General features: G+C 45.3%; 1 protein-coding gene across 3 annotated transcripts in view; it reads right to left on the bottom strand.

Annotated features, from left to right (window-relative positions):
- The window catches only part of MORN1 (MORN repeat containing 1), a 735,456-nt gene extending 728,575 nt beyond the window's left edge, over positions 1-6,881 (bottom strand). For all 3 annotated transcript variants that reach the window (XM_088468235.1, XM_088468237.1, XM_088468236.1), the window contains exon 1: positions 6,803-6,881. In XM_088468235.1, coding sequence (XP_088324361.1) covers positions 6,803-6,875 — 73 coding nt within the window. In that variant the 5' untranslated portion in view covers positions 6,876-6,881. The remainder of the gene's footprint in view (positions 1-6,802) is intronic.
- Positions 6,882-16,532: the final 9,651 nt, after the last annotated feature.

Raw genomic sequence — 16,532 nt, 5'->3', positions numbered from 1 at the left:
GCCCACCAGCATCCCCGGATCAGTACCGGCGTTCTGGTACCGGCGGGGTGTAGGGAAGACAGCATGGACGTCAGGACTGACTGTCCATGCTGTTCATCCAGTTGTGCAGCCACAGCTGCATGAAGAATAAGCTTCAGGGGCTCTTCTAGCCCCCACTCCAACAGGTGCACCCGACTCCGGCCGGGCACCAAACTAAACTGAGGTGCCTTGGCCTGGGGGCGGGGTATAGGAGGGGGACCTAGTGCATCCTGGGAGGCTGAAAGCTTAACTCTTTGGTGCCCTGCGACTGACGTCACACCTATACCCAAGGTATCCTGTGGATACCCTATGGACCCTGAAGTAGAAATATAAAATATGACTCAGCCTAGTTCTGTTCAATTAGAAAATTAACAGAAAAGTCAGTCAATGGGTCTTGTTGGGAGATATGCTATACAAATATTGATTTAAATTCTAAATATTCAGAATTCATTACCAAAATATATAAATTAGTATATTCATGAATTTAAAAAGAAAAATAGATTATTACTACAGTTTCTGCTATGGATAAATACAATATCAGGTTGCCTTTATCTTGTTCACCATCAAATTAAATTAGTGTAATATGTTGCTTTAAGTTTAAACAAACACACTATTAGGAATCAGATGCATGGAGACATTATCATGCTATCAGTCCCAGAAGATGCAATTAATTCACAAGCGACATTGCATCATGCATCTACAAACTATGGCAAACATGGCAACATGTAAACTGTAAGGAGACACTCAGTAATCGCAGTGGAGAAAACAGGAGATTCATCATCATAAGAAACTCGTATATCTGGAAAACCTTGGGCCTCATTCAGAGCCGTTCGCTATTTGCGTTCGTTCGTTCCAAAACAAGGGGTGGCTATTCAAATGATCCGTTCGCACATTGCAGTCTGTTCACACCTCTAAGTCTGAACGAGCGAGCAAAACATACGCTCTTTTATTTCTTAAAAACGCCCCCTGGCCGCTCGCACCATACGTCATGTCCGCTATTTATTAGATTAATCGAGTACATCGAACAGGATATGAACTGCTCGCTATTCTTGTGGTTGGTTTTTTCAACCGCTATTTTGCGAGCAGTTCTGAGTTAAAAAAAAACAAATGACGTGGTCATTGACGCTGCTATATTAATTATGCACACCCATAAAACGCCCGTTTTGACCTTTAAGCACGCCTGCGTTCGAATTCCACTCCCCCGTTTTCAAGCACCTTCCCCTGTTACCACCCACATACGCCTCATTCTGTCACTCAAAATAGCAGGCACTCGCTATATTGCGTACAAACGATTTTCGACCGCACTGACTGGCGTGCGCACTGGGCCACCATCGACCCGCTTGCGAGCGCTATGCGCTCGCGAGCGGGTCTGAATCAGGCCCATAATACGATGAAAACTCCCAATGCTTTGTATGAAAAAATTATAACAAACTCACATGTAGAACAGGGCTTGATAATTTTTTAGTAAAATCTAGGAGCCAGATCATCGCCCACGAACAAAATATATGAAAACTTGTGTTCCATGTGACAAAGTGAAATCTTATGGTAAATGATCAAATAGCCTATAGATGTATAGTAACATCCGGTCATGGAGTTCATGGGAATAGGGGACAAAATACGTCTGAGTAGTTGCAGCAGAAATATAATATACCATATATACTCGAGTATAAGCCGAGTTTTTCAGCACAAAAAATGTGCTGAAAAAGTCCCCCTCGGCTTATACTCGAGTCAAGTGTAGCGCTGACCGGACGGAGTTCGGTCTGCGCTACACACTGCCAAACACACAGCCGGCGGAGCCGGCAGCTATGTGTTTGATGTAATCAGCAGCCGCTGAGAGTCTGTCAGACTCTCAGCGGCTGCTGCTGCTCCCGCTGCGGGAGCCATCTTCTGGCTCCCGCAGTGGGTGATGGGAGACACGTCGTCATGACGACGTCTCTCCCATGCAAAGCGGCCGGAGGAGCGGATAGCGGCGGGACCAGGAGCGGACAGCGGCGGGACCATGAGCGGACAGCGTCGGGACCAGGAGCGGGAGTTTCAGGTAAGTGTTTATTTTTTTTTTATTGTTATCACGTCTCTCTCTACTAGGGGGGGGGGACTACAGGGGGCAATACCAGGGGGCGATGACTGCAGGGGGCACTAAAAGGGGGGAATACCACTGGGGGAACTACCAGGGGGGGATTACTACAGGGGGCACTACCAGGGGGGGATTACTACAGGGGAGGATTACTACAGGGGGCACTAAAAGGGGGGATTACTACAGGGGGCACTAAAAGGCGGGATTACTACTGGGGGTACTACCAGGGGGGGATTACTACTGGAGGCACTGAAAGGGGGGATTACCACTGGGGGCACAACCAGGGGGAATTACTACTGGGGGCACTACCAGCTGTTGCCATTTCCCACACTAGGCTTATACTCAAGTCAGTAAGTTTTCCCAGTTTTTTGGGGTAAAAGTAGGTACCTCGGCTTATATTCGGGTCGACTTATACTCGAGTATATACGGTATATATCAAGTATGAGCAAATCACAACAGTATGCATATGAGAATACACTTTAAAACATGCAGGGTGAAGTTTTAGGTAATATGTGTTACATCCTTTCTTCCCATTACTTCCAGACAGGACTCCCAGAAATTTGGGAGTTTGGGAGAGTAGGCAAGCATGAACTACTGACATCTTCTCTTAGGGGCTTATGTATTAAAAATCCCGGAAATGCACATAGTAGCCGAGATACTTTTTTACTTGAATATTCCCATTATGTAATAAGTGTAACTTGCAGGGACAGTGATGGGATGTAGTCAGGATACCGGCGGGCGTTATCCCGCCCACCGATATCCCGACAGTCACATCCCGACATGGGACTAAAGATAGGTGTCGAATTCCCGAAGCCCATCATGAGCCCCACCACTAAATCCTGACACCTGACTTACCGAATGAAGGTAAGCCGGGTGTCTCAGTGTGTAGCTGCAGGGGGGGGACTTAGGGTTAGGCAACCCCCCAGGAGGGTTAGGGTAGGGAAAGGGGGGGTTAGGGTTAGGCACCACTAGGGGGGTTAGATACCCCCCTAGTAGTGAGGGGTTAGGTTTAGGCACTAATGGGGGGAGGTTTAGGCACTAACGGGGGGAGGTTAGGGTAAGGCACTAGGGGGGAAGTTAGGGTTAGGCACCACGAAGAGAGGGTTAAGGTTAGGGGGGGGGAGGGGAGGATTAGATGTCTTATCTGCCGCTGTCGGCATTTGATCCGACAGCTAAACAGCCTCCGGCATTACATACAGATTCCAGTAGTGATAACCGTGGTCCCTTCGAGTAACATCCCGGGCATATCAAAGGAGTCTTTCACAGTTTTGAAAGACTCCTCCTGGGAAACTGACACTGCACATGAGCATGACCCGGAAAACTTAGAAACAATACACAAGTGTAAATTGTGAATGAACCTCAAGTGGCCATTACTTTGTGCGTGAATGGCATAAATGTAAAGTTATCAGATCAGCCATGAAAACATACTTGCCAACTCTCCCTCATTGTCAGGAAGACTCCCTGAAATAGTAACAGTCTCCATAAAGAGACCAGCAATCTCTCTCATTGCACCTTACCCCCATTATGAAGCTGTTATATTTTTTTTTAAAAACAGAGCGATATACATACAAATAGGATAATTAGTATCATTTCCCTGCATTGGGTATCATAGGCAAACGCAGGGGGGGTTTCCATCTGCCTGGAAACCCCCCTCTCCAGAACACACATGACCACAATAGAAATAGTAAAATAATAGTTTTACTAGTGTTGAATGTTCTTCTCAGTATCACAAATGAAAAAATTAGCACCACCTGTGGATCTTTTAACATGTATCAGCCAGTAATAAATAACCTGTGCACCAACTAGGAGATCTGGAAAACATGCACTATTAGAGATGCACTGCTATAGAGCCCAATATGTACATATATGTCCAGGGCAGTGCTAGGTTCTTCTGCTGCTCCCCCAGACTCTGGAATGGAGCCCACATCTAATATAAAAACATTCAGCTCAGGCAGGTTGGCCCTACTGCCGCATCTAATGGGTTACTGTGATAGCTGGTCCTGTGTATGCTGGATTTATGACACACAATACACATTGTATGACGTATATTAAAGCTGGATAAGTGCTAATTCTGCCCCCTTGGACTGGCCACACTCATTCTAAAATCAGGCATTTGGAAACCCCCCTTTAGAAATCCTGCGTTTGCCACTGGGTATAAGGCACAATGATCCAGAGATGCCGACAATCTGGCTGCCAGATGCCGACAATCCGGGAGAGGGCAGCCAGATCGGCAAAATCGGGGGCGTGGTCGGCGCTTGTGGGCAGAACTGGGGGCGTGGCCACATGATTGCGTCATTTTGCCCCCACCCCTGCTACACAATGCCGATAATCCCGGCATTGTGAAGCAGGGGGCGGGGCCAAAATGACGCGATTCAGCATGAATCGCGTCACAGGCCGCCCTGCTGCCGGGGTCATTCTCTGGTAAATAAGGAGGGGGGCAGGAGGGGTCGGCACTGCCGGGAGACTTGCCTGCCTTCCCGGGAGGCCGGGAGCGGCAGCCGATTTTCGGGAGGCTCCCGACCAAATCGGGAGGGTAGACAAGTATGTAATGATCCCTATGGCTACATGCATTTTCTGAAAAGTATCTGTGTGTTTTCATCAACAAATAGATCTTACCAACTGCATTTGGGCTCATTTACATTTGGATGTAAGTCAATTATATGACACGCCTCTCAGATGTAGCAGTACACACCCACTTTACAGCGCGCTCATAGGTGCTGCTTTCACAACCTCCCTGAAATGCTTTTTCAAAAGTAGGCAGGTATGCATGACAATTAGATCCATGATATGCAGATGGCATAGTTATACTGCAATTGTTTTACATGCAGACTGTATGCCTGCATAGCAAATACAGACGTTTTCCTGCATACCTGCAATATAATTGCACTGCAACCATGCAAGATATGAAATTAATAAAAGACTGAGGACCTCATTCAGACCCGGTCGCAAGCGCTGCGCGCTCGCAACCGGGTTGATGTTTCGGTCCTGCGCACATGCAGCGGCCGCACTGCGCGTGCGCAAGCCCCAGAGCGAGAGAGAAACTCTCTTGCTCCGCAGCTCACTACAAAAGGGCCGGCTGTCGATGTTGATCGACAGCTCGGCCCGTTTTGTAGGCGGGGTGGGGGGGGTGGCTACACAAACGGAGGCGTTCCCAAGTGAACGCTTGCCGTTTTGTGGGCAGCCGCACTGACATCACAAGTGATGTCAGTGGGGAGCTTCCTGCTCGATCAGAGCAGGAAGCTCCCTGGGGCTTGCGGTTGCCGAGACCCAACCTTAGGGTCTCGTTGCAAGCCCCAATGGTCTTGACCATCGCGACCATCACCCTGGTCGGTCGCTAAGCTGTGGGTGGCAACCCACAGCTTAGCTAGCGACCAGGAGGCCGCATTAAAAAAAAGAAGCGGCCGTCCTCATTCAGAGAGAGCGATCGCTTCTTGCGACAGCCTCTGAATGAGGGCCTGAATCTCTTTAAAGTAACTAGTGTGCTCAATCTGCAACAGCAAGAATTCACCCATAAGATTGTGTTGCAGATGCTGACGAGTTCATTTTCCAGTTCAATAGGTGGTGAGTGCCAAAAAGACAGGCACCATAAACTTTTCATTGACTAGTAAAATTATCAGTACAACTTCTAACAAAACTAACTGAACATTACCCGAAAAATAAACTGCGTAAGCCATGGCATGTTTGCCTATGTCATTCTCATTTAGGGCCTGATGTATCAAAGCAATAAGAAATTACTGTGCAGGGAAACGTATCAGCGGTCGGGATACCGGCAATCACCTTACCTCCCCTGGCCCTAAATCGCCTTTCCCGCAGAATAGCCCTAATCCTCCCCTCCCACAGCCTAACCCTAACCCTCCCCCCAATCCGCAGCCTAACCCTAATTACCCTCCCCTCCTGCAGCCTAACCCTAACCCTCCCCCCAGCCTAACCATACCCTCCCCCTAGTGACTAACCCTAACTCCCCCCCCCCAACCCTAATACTTACCTTTAAGATGTCAGCGGTCAAGATTCTGGAGCAGGGATTCCAACTGCTGACGGGATTCCGGCGGCGCTGGTAGTCTGATGTGATGAGAAAAAAATTAAAGTGATCACTCGTGATCACTTTACTTTTAGGCTCAGACCCGGCAAAGTTACTGCGCAACGCAACATGCGCTAGTGTTCAGTGCCTCTCTGAATCAAGAATTTAGATCTTGCCATGGCTAACGCTATGCTTTTTAGAGCTTGATACGTTGCCCATTTTTGCAGTCCCCATAAAAACTCTGGGGGATTTATTTGCAATTGATACCTGAGGGGCCGCAACAGATAACTGTGATATACCTTTTTCATCATACTCTTGGTAAGTAAAGGGGCAATCCTCCCAAAACAGCTGTTTCTATAGGATTGATGGCAATACTTCTTGTGTTAAGTTTAACATAAGAGTTGTTAATAATTTATATTATGCAAACTAGTTTTCAATAAGTGGGAAGTGACAAAAAGACTTACACCATACACTTTCATTGAGTAACAAAACAATTATAATAGCAAAACCAACACTGCACCACCCTTAAACTACACACTTGTGTGTATGTATGTGTATATATATACACACACACACACATATATATATATATATATATATATATATATATTTATATATATACATATATATATATATATATATATATATATATATATATAATTTTTGTTGTTACTCAAACTCTCATTTATTACCGTGCCGCATCTGCTTTTTCACATCACCCACATATTGGTGAGAAGATTTGGTAACTTTCGTGGGGGCCGCCATCTTGCGTTGCAATGTTTAGTTAGCAACCAAACCCAGCCGCTGGGCCGGTCCTGTAACTAAGGGGCGGGGCTATGAAGGAAGTAACAGACCAATGAGCCAGGAGCACTTGTCAGGCGAGCAGCTGCACGCCGGTTGGAGAACAGCCGCAGCACGCATGCGTGATAGTTGGAGACAAGGTAGCGCGCGCCGCGGCGTATAAGTTAACCACTATCCCGCTAGAAGACACACAGTCACTGTCACACACACATTATTAATCACTGTTTACTGTACTAAGAGTGACTGAGAAAGTGAATGGTTTTGAGCAATAACTTTTTATGTCACAATTTGGTTTCTTATTAAGACAGTTTTTTTTATTCATTATATATATCTATATATATATTTATATATAAACTGCTGCTTTCCAGAGATGACTTAAGGCTGCTGATTTTACAGTGCACATATACACCTGTATAAAGTAGACTTCGGTGCAATGGCTTTGGGTATGTCAGTTGGCACAGGGATCAATACTTTCAAAGGGTCGGGTTGCTTGAGGAGAGGACCCTGAATTCACAATATTGTTGCTTAGTATAAAATGTAGCTGACACCAGAGTGTTACAAAGTAGGGATGGGCATCAATTCTATATGATGTTTATCCTGCAGCAGCGATATACTTGCCTGATCCCTGACGTCTCTCGCTCTACATTGCATGTGTCTGCTTTTTGTTTGAACTGTGCATGCTCTGTGTTGATCTAACCAGGGCCGGTGGTGCAAGGATTCTCGGCACCCTAGGGAAATCTTCAGCCCACTGCCCCCCTCTTATTATTTTGTTATGTTTGCAGCAGAGACCAGCAGGCTCCACTGTTGGTATACATATCTTTCATAACTGTGCAAATAGCCTACACCAGGGGCGTAAGTCGACCTGGGTGAGCCCCATAGCAAATTTTCATGCCCCCCCCACCTCCTAATTATTATTATTTTACTTGTGATTCAGCGAGGAGACATGGAAAACTTGCACTGTTTGGGGTCCTGAAGACTGAGTTTGAGAACATGTGTACTAACCCCTCTACAACCTACACCACATCACTGACCCCTCTATACCCTACATTACTTCACTGACCCTGCATTGGGAAATGAAGGGGGGGGGGGTCCGGTTGCCTGGAAACCCGCTCTCCCCAGCCCACAATAGATATAGTAATATAGAATTTTACTAGTGCTGCATGTTCTTATCAGTATCACAAAATAAATAAGTAGCACCACCTTTCAATCTTTTAACGTGTCAGACAGTAATAAATACACCTGTGCACCAACTAGGAGATACGGAAAACATGTACTGTTAGGGGTGCACTGCTATAAACCATCAATAGGGTTAATTATTAATACCATAAAATAATACACTATCCAGTGCATAATGAGACCAGTATGTACATATATGTCCAGGGCAGTGCTAGGTTCTTCTGCTGCTCCCCCAGACTCCCGTACTTGCTCCAATGCTCTGGAATGGTTCCCACATCTGAAATAACATTCAGCTCAGGCAGGATGGCCCTACTGCCGCATTTAATGGCTTATTGTGATTGCTGTATATGCTTGAATTATGAAACACAACAAATGATGACACACGATACACTTTGTATGATGCATATTAAAGCTGGTTAAGTGCTAATTATGCAAAATAAATTGGGTATTTTGCAGTGCTCAGCCTGGTTAGTAAGTGAAATTAATGTTAATCTGTTGTTTGTTTTATCTAGAAGTGCTAGTTCACTGTAATGTAAAGTTAAGTGAAAAATGCGGCTGTAATGCAAGGATAAGCCCAGTTGGGTTCAGGTGCCCGAATGGAGTCGAATTGACAATGTACTAACACAATGATAAAGTAAAAAAGATAGTAACTTTACTAAGACTTATTAAACATAATTGTACATATAATGGGAAAATATATAAAAATAATGCGGGGATAACAAACACAAACAGAAAAGGATGCTGCTGATCCGTGTATAGCGAGGATCACAGCAGCCTGTTTTAGACAATTTCCAGTGCCTCCAACCGGTCAGACTAGATCGTTTGACATTTTAGTACAACGTACCTCTGAATCTGGCAGTCCATTTCTAACATTCTGTCACATTTGCAGAGTTACATTTTTTACTTATGAGTGCTGTGATCATTATATATTATATAATTAATATAATTATATATATAATATTATTATTATTATATATATCTCACAGAGGCTCTGCACTCACAATTGGTTAACCCTTCATGTTAATTAACCCCCCAAAAAAGCATTGACCCCCTTCATCTTAACTCACCCTCATAATAAAAACTATGCACAACTTACTCCCTTATACTATAAACTTTCCTCAATATCAATAACGGAAGAGTATAAAACCCCTTCAGTAGCCGTACCTGGAAGTGACGTGAGTTAGGGTGGAAGTAGAGGTTTCTGCCCACACTTTCCACGAAAATAAGAAAGTTGGCCCCTTGCGGGCTCGGTGGCTCGCCACATGATTATATTCCCCCTTTATACCTACTCGGATGGTAGGGAATGACGTTGGACACTGGCAGATGATGTCATCATACAGAAACGGAAGGGTATCTATCTCTACCTTATCAATTACCCCTTCCACACTCTTCCTCTTCACATCCCATCGCCGCCCAGCTCCACTTACCTGTTGCTGTTCTCAATGTGAAGTTCCCACTATAAAGGTGGGTACACATTACACGACCAACGATCAGGGTCAGATTAAGGGGGGGCAACAAGGGTGGTCACCCTGGGCCCCCCCCAACACAAAGGGTCCAGTGGCACCTGTTTCAGGATGGGGACTCAGCTGCCGCGGCTCTATGTACTTCTGCATGCAGCAGAACAGTCAGCGTTGCTGCATAAAGCGCAGAGCGGCTCCTGAGTGCCTTCATCGGCGTCACGTGACACATCACGTCCGTGATGCTGATGAGGGGACTAGAGAGCAGCTCTGCTGGGAGGTCAGGTGAGTAATCAGCGCCGTGGCGGGGATGAAGCAGTATGCTCCGTGTGGCTTGGGTGGGGTAGGCTCCGTGTGGTTTGAAGGGTTCCTCACAAGCCTTAATCTGGCCCTCCCCAAGATGCGACGGATGACATGTCGTGCGGTCCGTACACACTGTATGATCTGATGAACGGCCGCACAATATGTCGTTCCCCCACCGTATCAACATGCATGGCATCGTTCGTCGCATCTTCAGATTGAGCTGCATGTAGGGCCGACCTAAAGATGCGATGGACGACGCAGGAGCGCTCATAGTGTGTACACACTGGACTATTTGTTGTTCCAATCTATCGGAATCAGGCAAATCATTCAAAACTTGTCTAGTGTGTATTCAGCCTAGGACTACTGCTGCTGATCTCCATGGGTCAGAGGAGCATGTGATGGGCTCCTCCAATCAGAGATCAGCACATGCTCATCTGACTTCTCTGCAGCATCTGCAGTAGTGCAACAGTGTGCCCCAATTATTTGCATGTAGTTTCCGGGCCCCATTAGCCCTTGAGGCTTCGGGAGCCTGGTCATTGCATGCTTGCTGTGGTGGTTGGCCACCAAGCCACATTGTATGCGGTGGCGGTGCCTAAACCTAACCCTCCCCCCCCACCCCTCCCAGTGCTCAAGTTAAGACACACCAGACTTACCTTGATCGGTGCGGCGTTTGTCTTCCAGCATCAGGATTAAGATAGGCATTGGTATTTTGACACCTATCTTAAGTTCCGTGTCAGGCTTTATGCATCAGTATTTAGACCAGCGGCATTCAGTCCACCGGTCTAATAACTGCTTCCCATTTTATATATCTCCCACCACCAGTGCAGCATGGTTATGTCCATGTACAAAGTTATTTGCATTTTTTGCTTTGCTCCCTACTCAGAATCAGCCCCATAGGTTAGGAGTAAAGCTTCTGGAGAATGTATCACCCATTCAAGGGCCCAGAACGGTTGGCATTTCGAGGTTCGCTTTGAAATTTGTGTTTTTAAATATTTTTATTTCAAGTCAATATTTAAATATTTTGAAATAATTCCAAAAACATTACAAATGGATTAATTTAAAGCAACACTTCCATGAAAAAAAGTATGTGTATGTGTGTCTATCTAGCTATATTAGAGATGAGCTGTTCGGTTTTACACGGATCTCTAAAATGGCATCTTATTGGCTATCCGGCTCTCACGTGTTTTGAATAGTTAATAAGATAAATCCGAACTTGCGCTAATTTGGTGAAAAGAACAGAGTCAAAACCGAACTGCTCATCTTGTATATATATTTTTTTGTAGAAATCCCTTTGGTAGGCTATAAGACCGCCAATCTAATGGTACAGTGTCACTTTCCTCCTCCTTCTGACTCCTCTCTCATCACATGCTGAAAGGGGTTGGGTACACCGGTGCCTGTGATCCCTACAGGGTTAGGATACTGAAACTTGTCGGTCAGTATCCTAACCCTCTCCCTACCCTAACCCTCCCTCATGCCTGAACCTAATCTCCCCCTCCCCCCCTTAGTACCTATCCCTAACTCTCCCCTTAACCGCAGTACTTATCGTCGGGATGCCGACGCCAGTATTCTGACAGGTGTTGGAATTCCGGCGCCAGCATTCTAAGCGCCTGCATCCCGACTGTCGGATATTGACCGGATACCTCTGAAAGATTATGTGTGTGTAACATAATTACCTACTTTTCTTATATGGTCTCCAGAAGAACCAGGTGGGACTGGCCGGGGCTACTAATCACATCATTGTGGATCCATGACATAACGCTGTTATTTGCAGAATTAAATTGCTTGTTCAGGTCCACGATAATGCAATTCATAGTGAATCACATTCTGAAGCCCCTCGTACTGCCCTCTTCTCGAGTAAATGAAGCAAGGTTGGTTTTTATCCAGGGAGTTAGAATACCCCCCAGGTACGGGAGTCTCCTGGAAATTCCAAGAAAGTAGGTAACTAGGGTATGTAGTAAACTGACTGTGTCTGCGACTATCAGCCAGACAATGGGGCCAATGCAGAGATGGGTTCATAATGCAAAAAAAAATGTTTGCTCAAAATGACCCTAAAAATGCATTTTACGCAGCTTGCTTGAGATGCGTTCTGCTTTTCAAGGGAAGGATATATGCCAATTTCACTCCAAAAAAACCTAGTAGGATATGCCCCAGGTTGACACTGGATACAACAGTAGCATAAGTATCTAGTTTATGCCAGTTAGTGCGGGCTGAACAATGTTAATAGAAAATGCTAAAGTTACTGTAAAGAATTTGTACACAATACTGTCATATACATAAGACAGTCTGTGTCTGCTATTAATTTACTAGTTAAATTTTTCATGTAAACTACAATTAAATACACTTGGAAATACAAAATAATGATATAAATTAAATTTGATTAAATACAAATGTCCGTTGTTTTCCCCTTTTTAAAAAATATGAAATAGAAATCTGCTTCCCTGTGGTGAACCAGCTGCAAATATCAAATGATGCAAATAGACTGCAGCAGCTACACTAGCAGGGACATCCTGGGGCTATTGAACAACCTCAGCCTCCCTCCATGTGCACTGAAAAGGGGCATGTTCACAGCTAATGCATCGTGGTCTTGGTGGCATGGCCTCTCAGCGCGCCCTCGTTTCTCAGCATGCCGGCTAAGCAGAGCGCCGGGGGTACTCAGATGCTCAGCAAGGTTTTTGGGCCGGACCGGCCCATCAGGTCATCGGCCATAATATCAGTATCGTCATCATCATCATTACTGGGTATTTTATCCAGGAATCATACACCTAGAAGTCATGTCTCTTGACACATTTGCAAGATTAATGCCTTACTGTACTCAAGCATCACTTCACCTACCTTCCATCCCAATTAGGACAGAGCTCTCAAAGTGTTACTGTCCCCAATCAGGACCATTGGGACGTATGCAGTTCCCTTTTATGTAATCATTCACATCAGTCTCTGCCCCTTTGGAGCTTAGTATAAATTCCCAACTGGTGTAACCGAAGCATACCCACACAACCATGGAGAGAACATACCGATTCCACAATGTGCTGTAACCCAAAAAATAGCAACTCAAGCAATAATAATAAATCTACTGTATTGTTTAATATGAGGAATAAAATAATTTTCAAAGAACAATAAAAAATAATTTGCAGATATTAATATTTATTAAAATGTAAAACTAATAAGAGCTCCCCAAAAATAGGATAGCTGGCAACTGAGTATGCAAAATATTGCTCATGCTTTTATTTATTTATGTACATTTATATAACACCAGCATATTCCGTTGCGCTTTACAATTGGGAACGAAATATGATTAAGACGAGACTGGGTAATAACAGATGGAGAGGTAAATGGGTTCCTACTTGCAAGCTTACCTATTGGATTAGAAGAACTATAATTAAATTCAATTAGCGCAGTAAACTCTTGGTTTACCACAGGTTGACTTAACAAGAATTCCACATGTATGCACGCTCCTGCTAATCGCATGATTCACTTAAAATTCTTATCCTGACAGTCAAGCAGTAATTCCGACTGGTAATATCTGCGTTAAGTGTGGGAAAATCACTCTGTACCCACAAACATGCCAACATTTGATAACTGTATAAAAGTCATACCACTTTCAGACAGAAAACGGCAAAAAACCCAGCTTTTACCCGGAATTTTGCTTGCCAGGTTTTTTTACCATTTTCTGTCTGATACCCCTTTCACACAGGAGAATGAAAATCCCGGGTAATTCACTTTTACCTGGTAATTTGCTAAACAACCTGTTTTTTATTTTTTTATAAACTAGTAAAGATATCACCACCCAGCCATCTGCGAGGTGCTAGGAGAAAATCACCCGTAGGACTCAAGAACTACACTCTGTACAGAGGGCCTGATTCAGAGCCGCTCGCTCTGACAGAGCGCTCACTCTGAATCAGGGCCGGCCTTTTTTTTTTTTTTTTTGGAGCGGCCTCTTGGCCGCTCACATAGCTGTAGGTGACCACCCACAGCTATAGCGAGCGGCCATGATGATGGTCGCGATGGTCAAGACCATCGCGACCATCGGGCTTGCGACGAGACCCTTATGGTAGGGTCTCACCCATCGCAAGCCCCAGAGAGCTTTCGGCTCTAACAGAGCCGGAAGCTCTCCACTAACATCACTTGTGATGTCAGTGGGGCCGCCCCCCAAACGGCAGGCGTTCTCATGGGAACGCCTCCGTTTGGGGAGCAATCCCCCCGGCCCGCCCACCAAAGGGGGCGAGCTGTCACTCAACATCGACAGCTCGCCCCCTTTGGTGCGAGACCCGGAGCGACGGAAAGCCCGTTGCAAGCCTGGTCTCGCGCATGCGCACGACGGAGCCAGCTCCGTCGTGCACATGCGCTCTGGGCCACCATCGACCCGGTTGCGAGTGCTCAGCGCTTGCGACCGGGTCTGAATCAGGCCAAGAGAACGGACTGTCCAATTGACTTTTATTAATACTAAAGGAACTGCTGTTATTATCCATGTGCGGTTAGCACAGTGGAATATAACAACATCGGAATTGTCAGTACTGCATATGTTTAGCATTGTATGAATACATTCATTGAATACAATGAATACACTCACTGATGTGAGCGCCCAGATATGCTCTGTAAAGCGCTGCGGAATATGTGTGTTCTATATAAATAACTGGTAATAAATAAATATGCAAGTATATATCCTTTTTACTTGTATATGAATATCCACCAGGTATTTTAAATAAACCTTTTTTTATATAAAGTATTCACCTTCTATGATCCACACATAAATTACTGATGATAACACATTATTTGTGCCAGGGCTATTATTGTTCATTATTCAACCTGGGTTTTCTCCCAGTGTGAAAGGGTCAACCTGGGACTTAAGGCCTGATTCAGAGCCGCTGGTAAGCAGCCGCTCGTTCGCTCTGAGCGATGTTCGCACAACTGCGTATGGGTTGTAACGCGCATGTGCTAACCAGTCATTGCGGTCGGAAATCGTGCGCTCGCAAAACAGCGAGGGGCTGCTAATTTGATTGACAGAATGTACCATTTGTGGGTGGTAACAGGGGAAGGTGCTTGAAAACGGGGGAGTGGAGACCCGAACGCAGGCGTGCCTAACGGTCAAAAGGGTGTTTAATGGGAGTGCATAATTAGTAAAGCAGCGTCATCGACCACGTCACTTGGTTGTCTTTTAGCCTGAACTGCTCGCAGTGATTGCGGTAAGAAAAAGCTACCACAAGCACTGCGAGCAGTTCAGATGCCTTTCAATGTACCCGATTAATCTAATAAATACCGGAGATGATGTATGATGCAAACGGCAAAGGGGCGTCTTTACAAAATAGCGAGCGCATTTTTCGTTTGCTCGCTCGCTCAGACATAGAGGCGTCAACAAACAGCAAAGAGCGAGCGCTCAATTTAAATAGACGTCCCCTTTTTTGGAACGACCGTCCGCAAATAGCGTCCGGGTCTGAATCAGGCCCTTAACTCCTGGGTCTACGACCATGCAAAAACCAGGGTCAGAGACCTGGGAATTTAGGGCCTGATTCAGATCCGGTCGCTATGAGCGTACGTTCGCATGATGCGTATGCAAATATTTGAAAGTGGCGCGGCAGGGAGCAATCGCTTGCCAAGGCATAAGCATGCCCATCGTACCAGTACGAGCGTTCACTTTGTGTATGCAGACTCCCCTTAGCGTATGCAGAGACGCCCACTGCTCCACGTCATCTCCTGGAAGTTTATGAAAACATTGGTACATCGACCACTATCGGATGTGAACGCAGTGTTTGTGGTAGCTTTTTTTTTACCACAAGCATTGCGAGGAAAACAGAGGAAAAAAAGGCTGGTGACGTGTACTATGACGCTGCCTGCGTTCGCATCTCCACCCCCGTTTTTACTGGACTGCCCCTGTCACCACCCACAAATGGCCTCTCCTGTCACTCACGCTGCTGGGCTGGTTTTGCTGGGCGAGCGAAGGATCTGTGATTGCACAGTGTAGTTTGCGCATGCGCACTGCGATGCATACACATGCGCAGATTAGCAACCATCGGCAATTGCGAACGGACTGCAGTTGCCGTCCGGGTCTGAATCAGGCCCTTAATCCCAGGATGACCATTTCACACAGGGAAAAATCCCGGGTTGTTTAGCAAATTACCAGGTAAAAGTGAATTACCCGGGATTTTCATTTTCAGTGTGAAAGGGGTATTAGTGGCTAAAAGCAAAGTATTTTTGGCTCTTTAGAAGTGTTAAATGGCAGATTTTTGCATTTTTTAATAACAGTGAAAAAAATTATAGAAAGCAAGTGCTTTACAGCAATGTAAAGACTGCCAATGATTTTTGGGTGCATAAAAGGGACTGTAAGGTGATTTATGTGTCATTGTAAGCCACTTTAAAAAAAAATACTCCCAGCTGCAAGCTTAAAAACAACCATCCCATCAATACAACACCCCATATACCTGCCCCACTTCATTTAACCCATTATTCTGCTTTTTTGCAGAAAATCACCCCAAAAATTACATAATTATTGGCCAAAAAAATTATGCCAATTAAAAACCTCTAAGTTAATTTCCTCTACTTTTCACCTGCTAAAGGGATGGGAACAAAAATTTGCATTAGTTCCTATGGAGAGACACCTCGGATTTATGTGCGCATCTAATTGAATAGCAAATACTCGTGCTCGGCTGGGCTCACCCCCAGAAATCAGCTAAATGAATTCAGGCCTATAAAT

This window comes from Taudactylus pleione, unplaced genomic scaffold, assembly GCF_031769625.1.
Source record: "Taudactylus pleione unplaced genomic scaffold, aTauple2 ptg000082l, whole genome shotgun sequence".
Taxonomy (NCBI): domain Eukaryota; kingdom Metazoa; phylum Chordata; class Amphibia; order Anura; family Myobatrachidae; genus Taudactylus; species Taudactylus pleione.
This window is presented reverse-complemented; position numbering and strand designations above follow the sequence as displayed.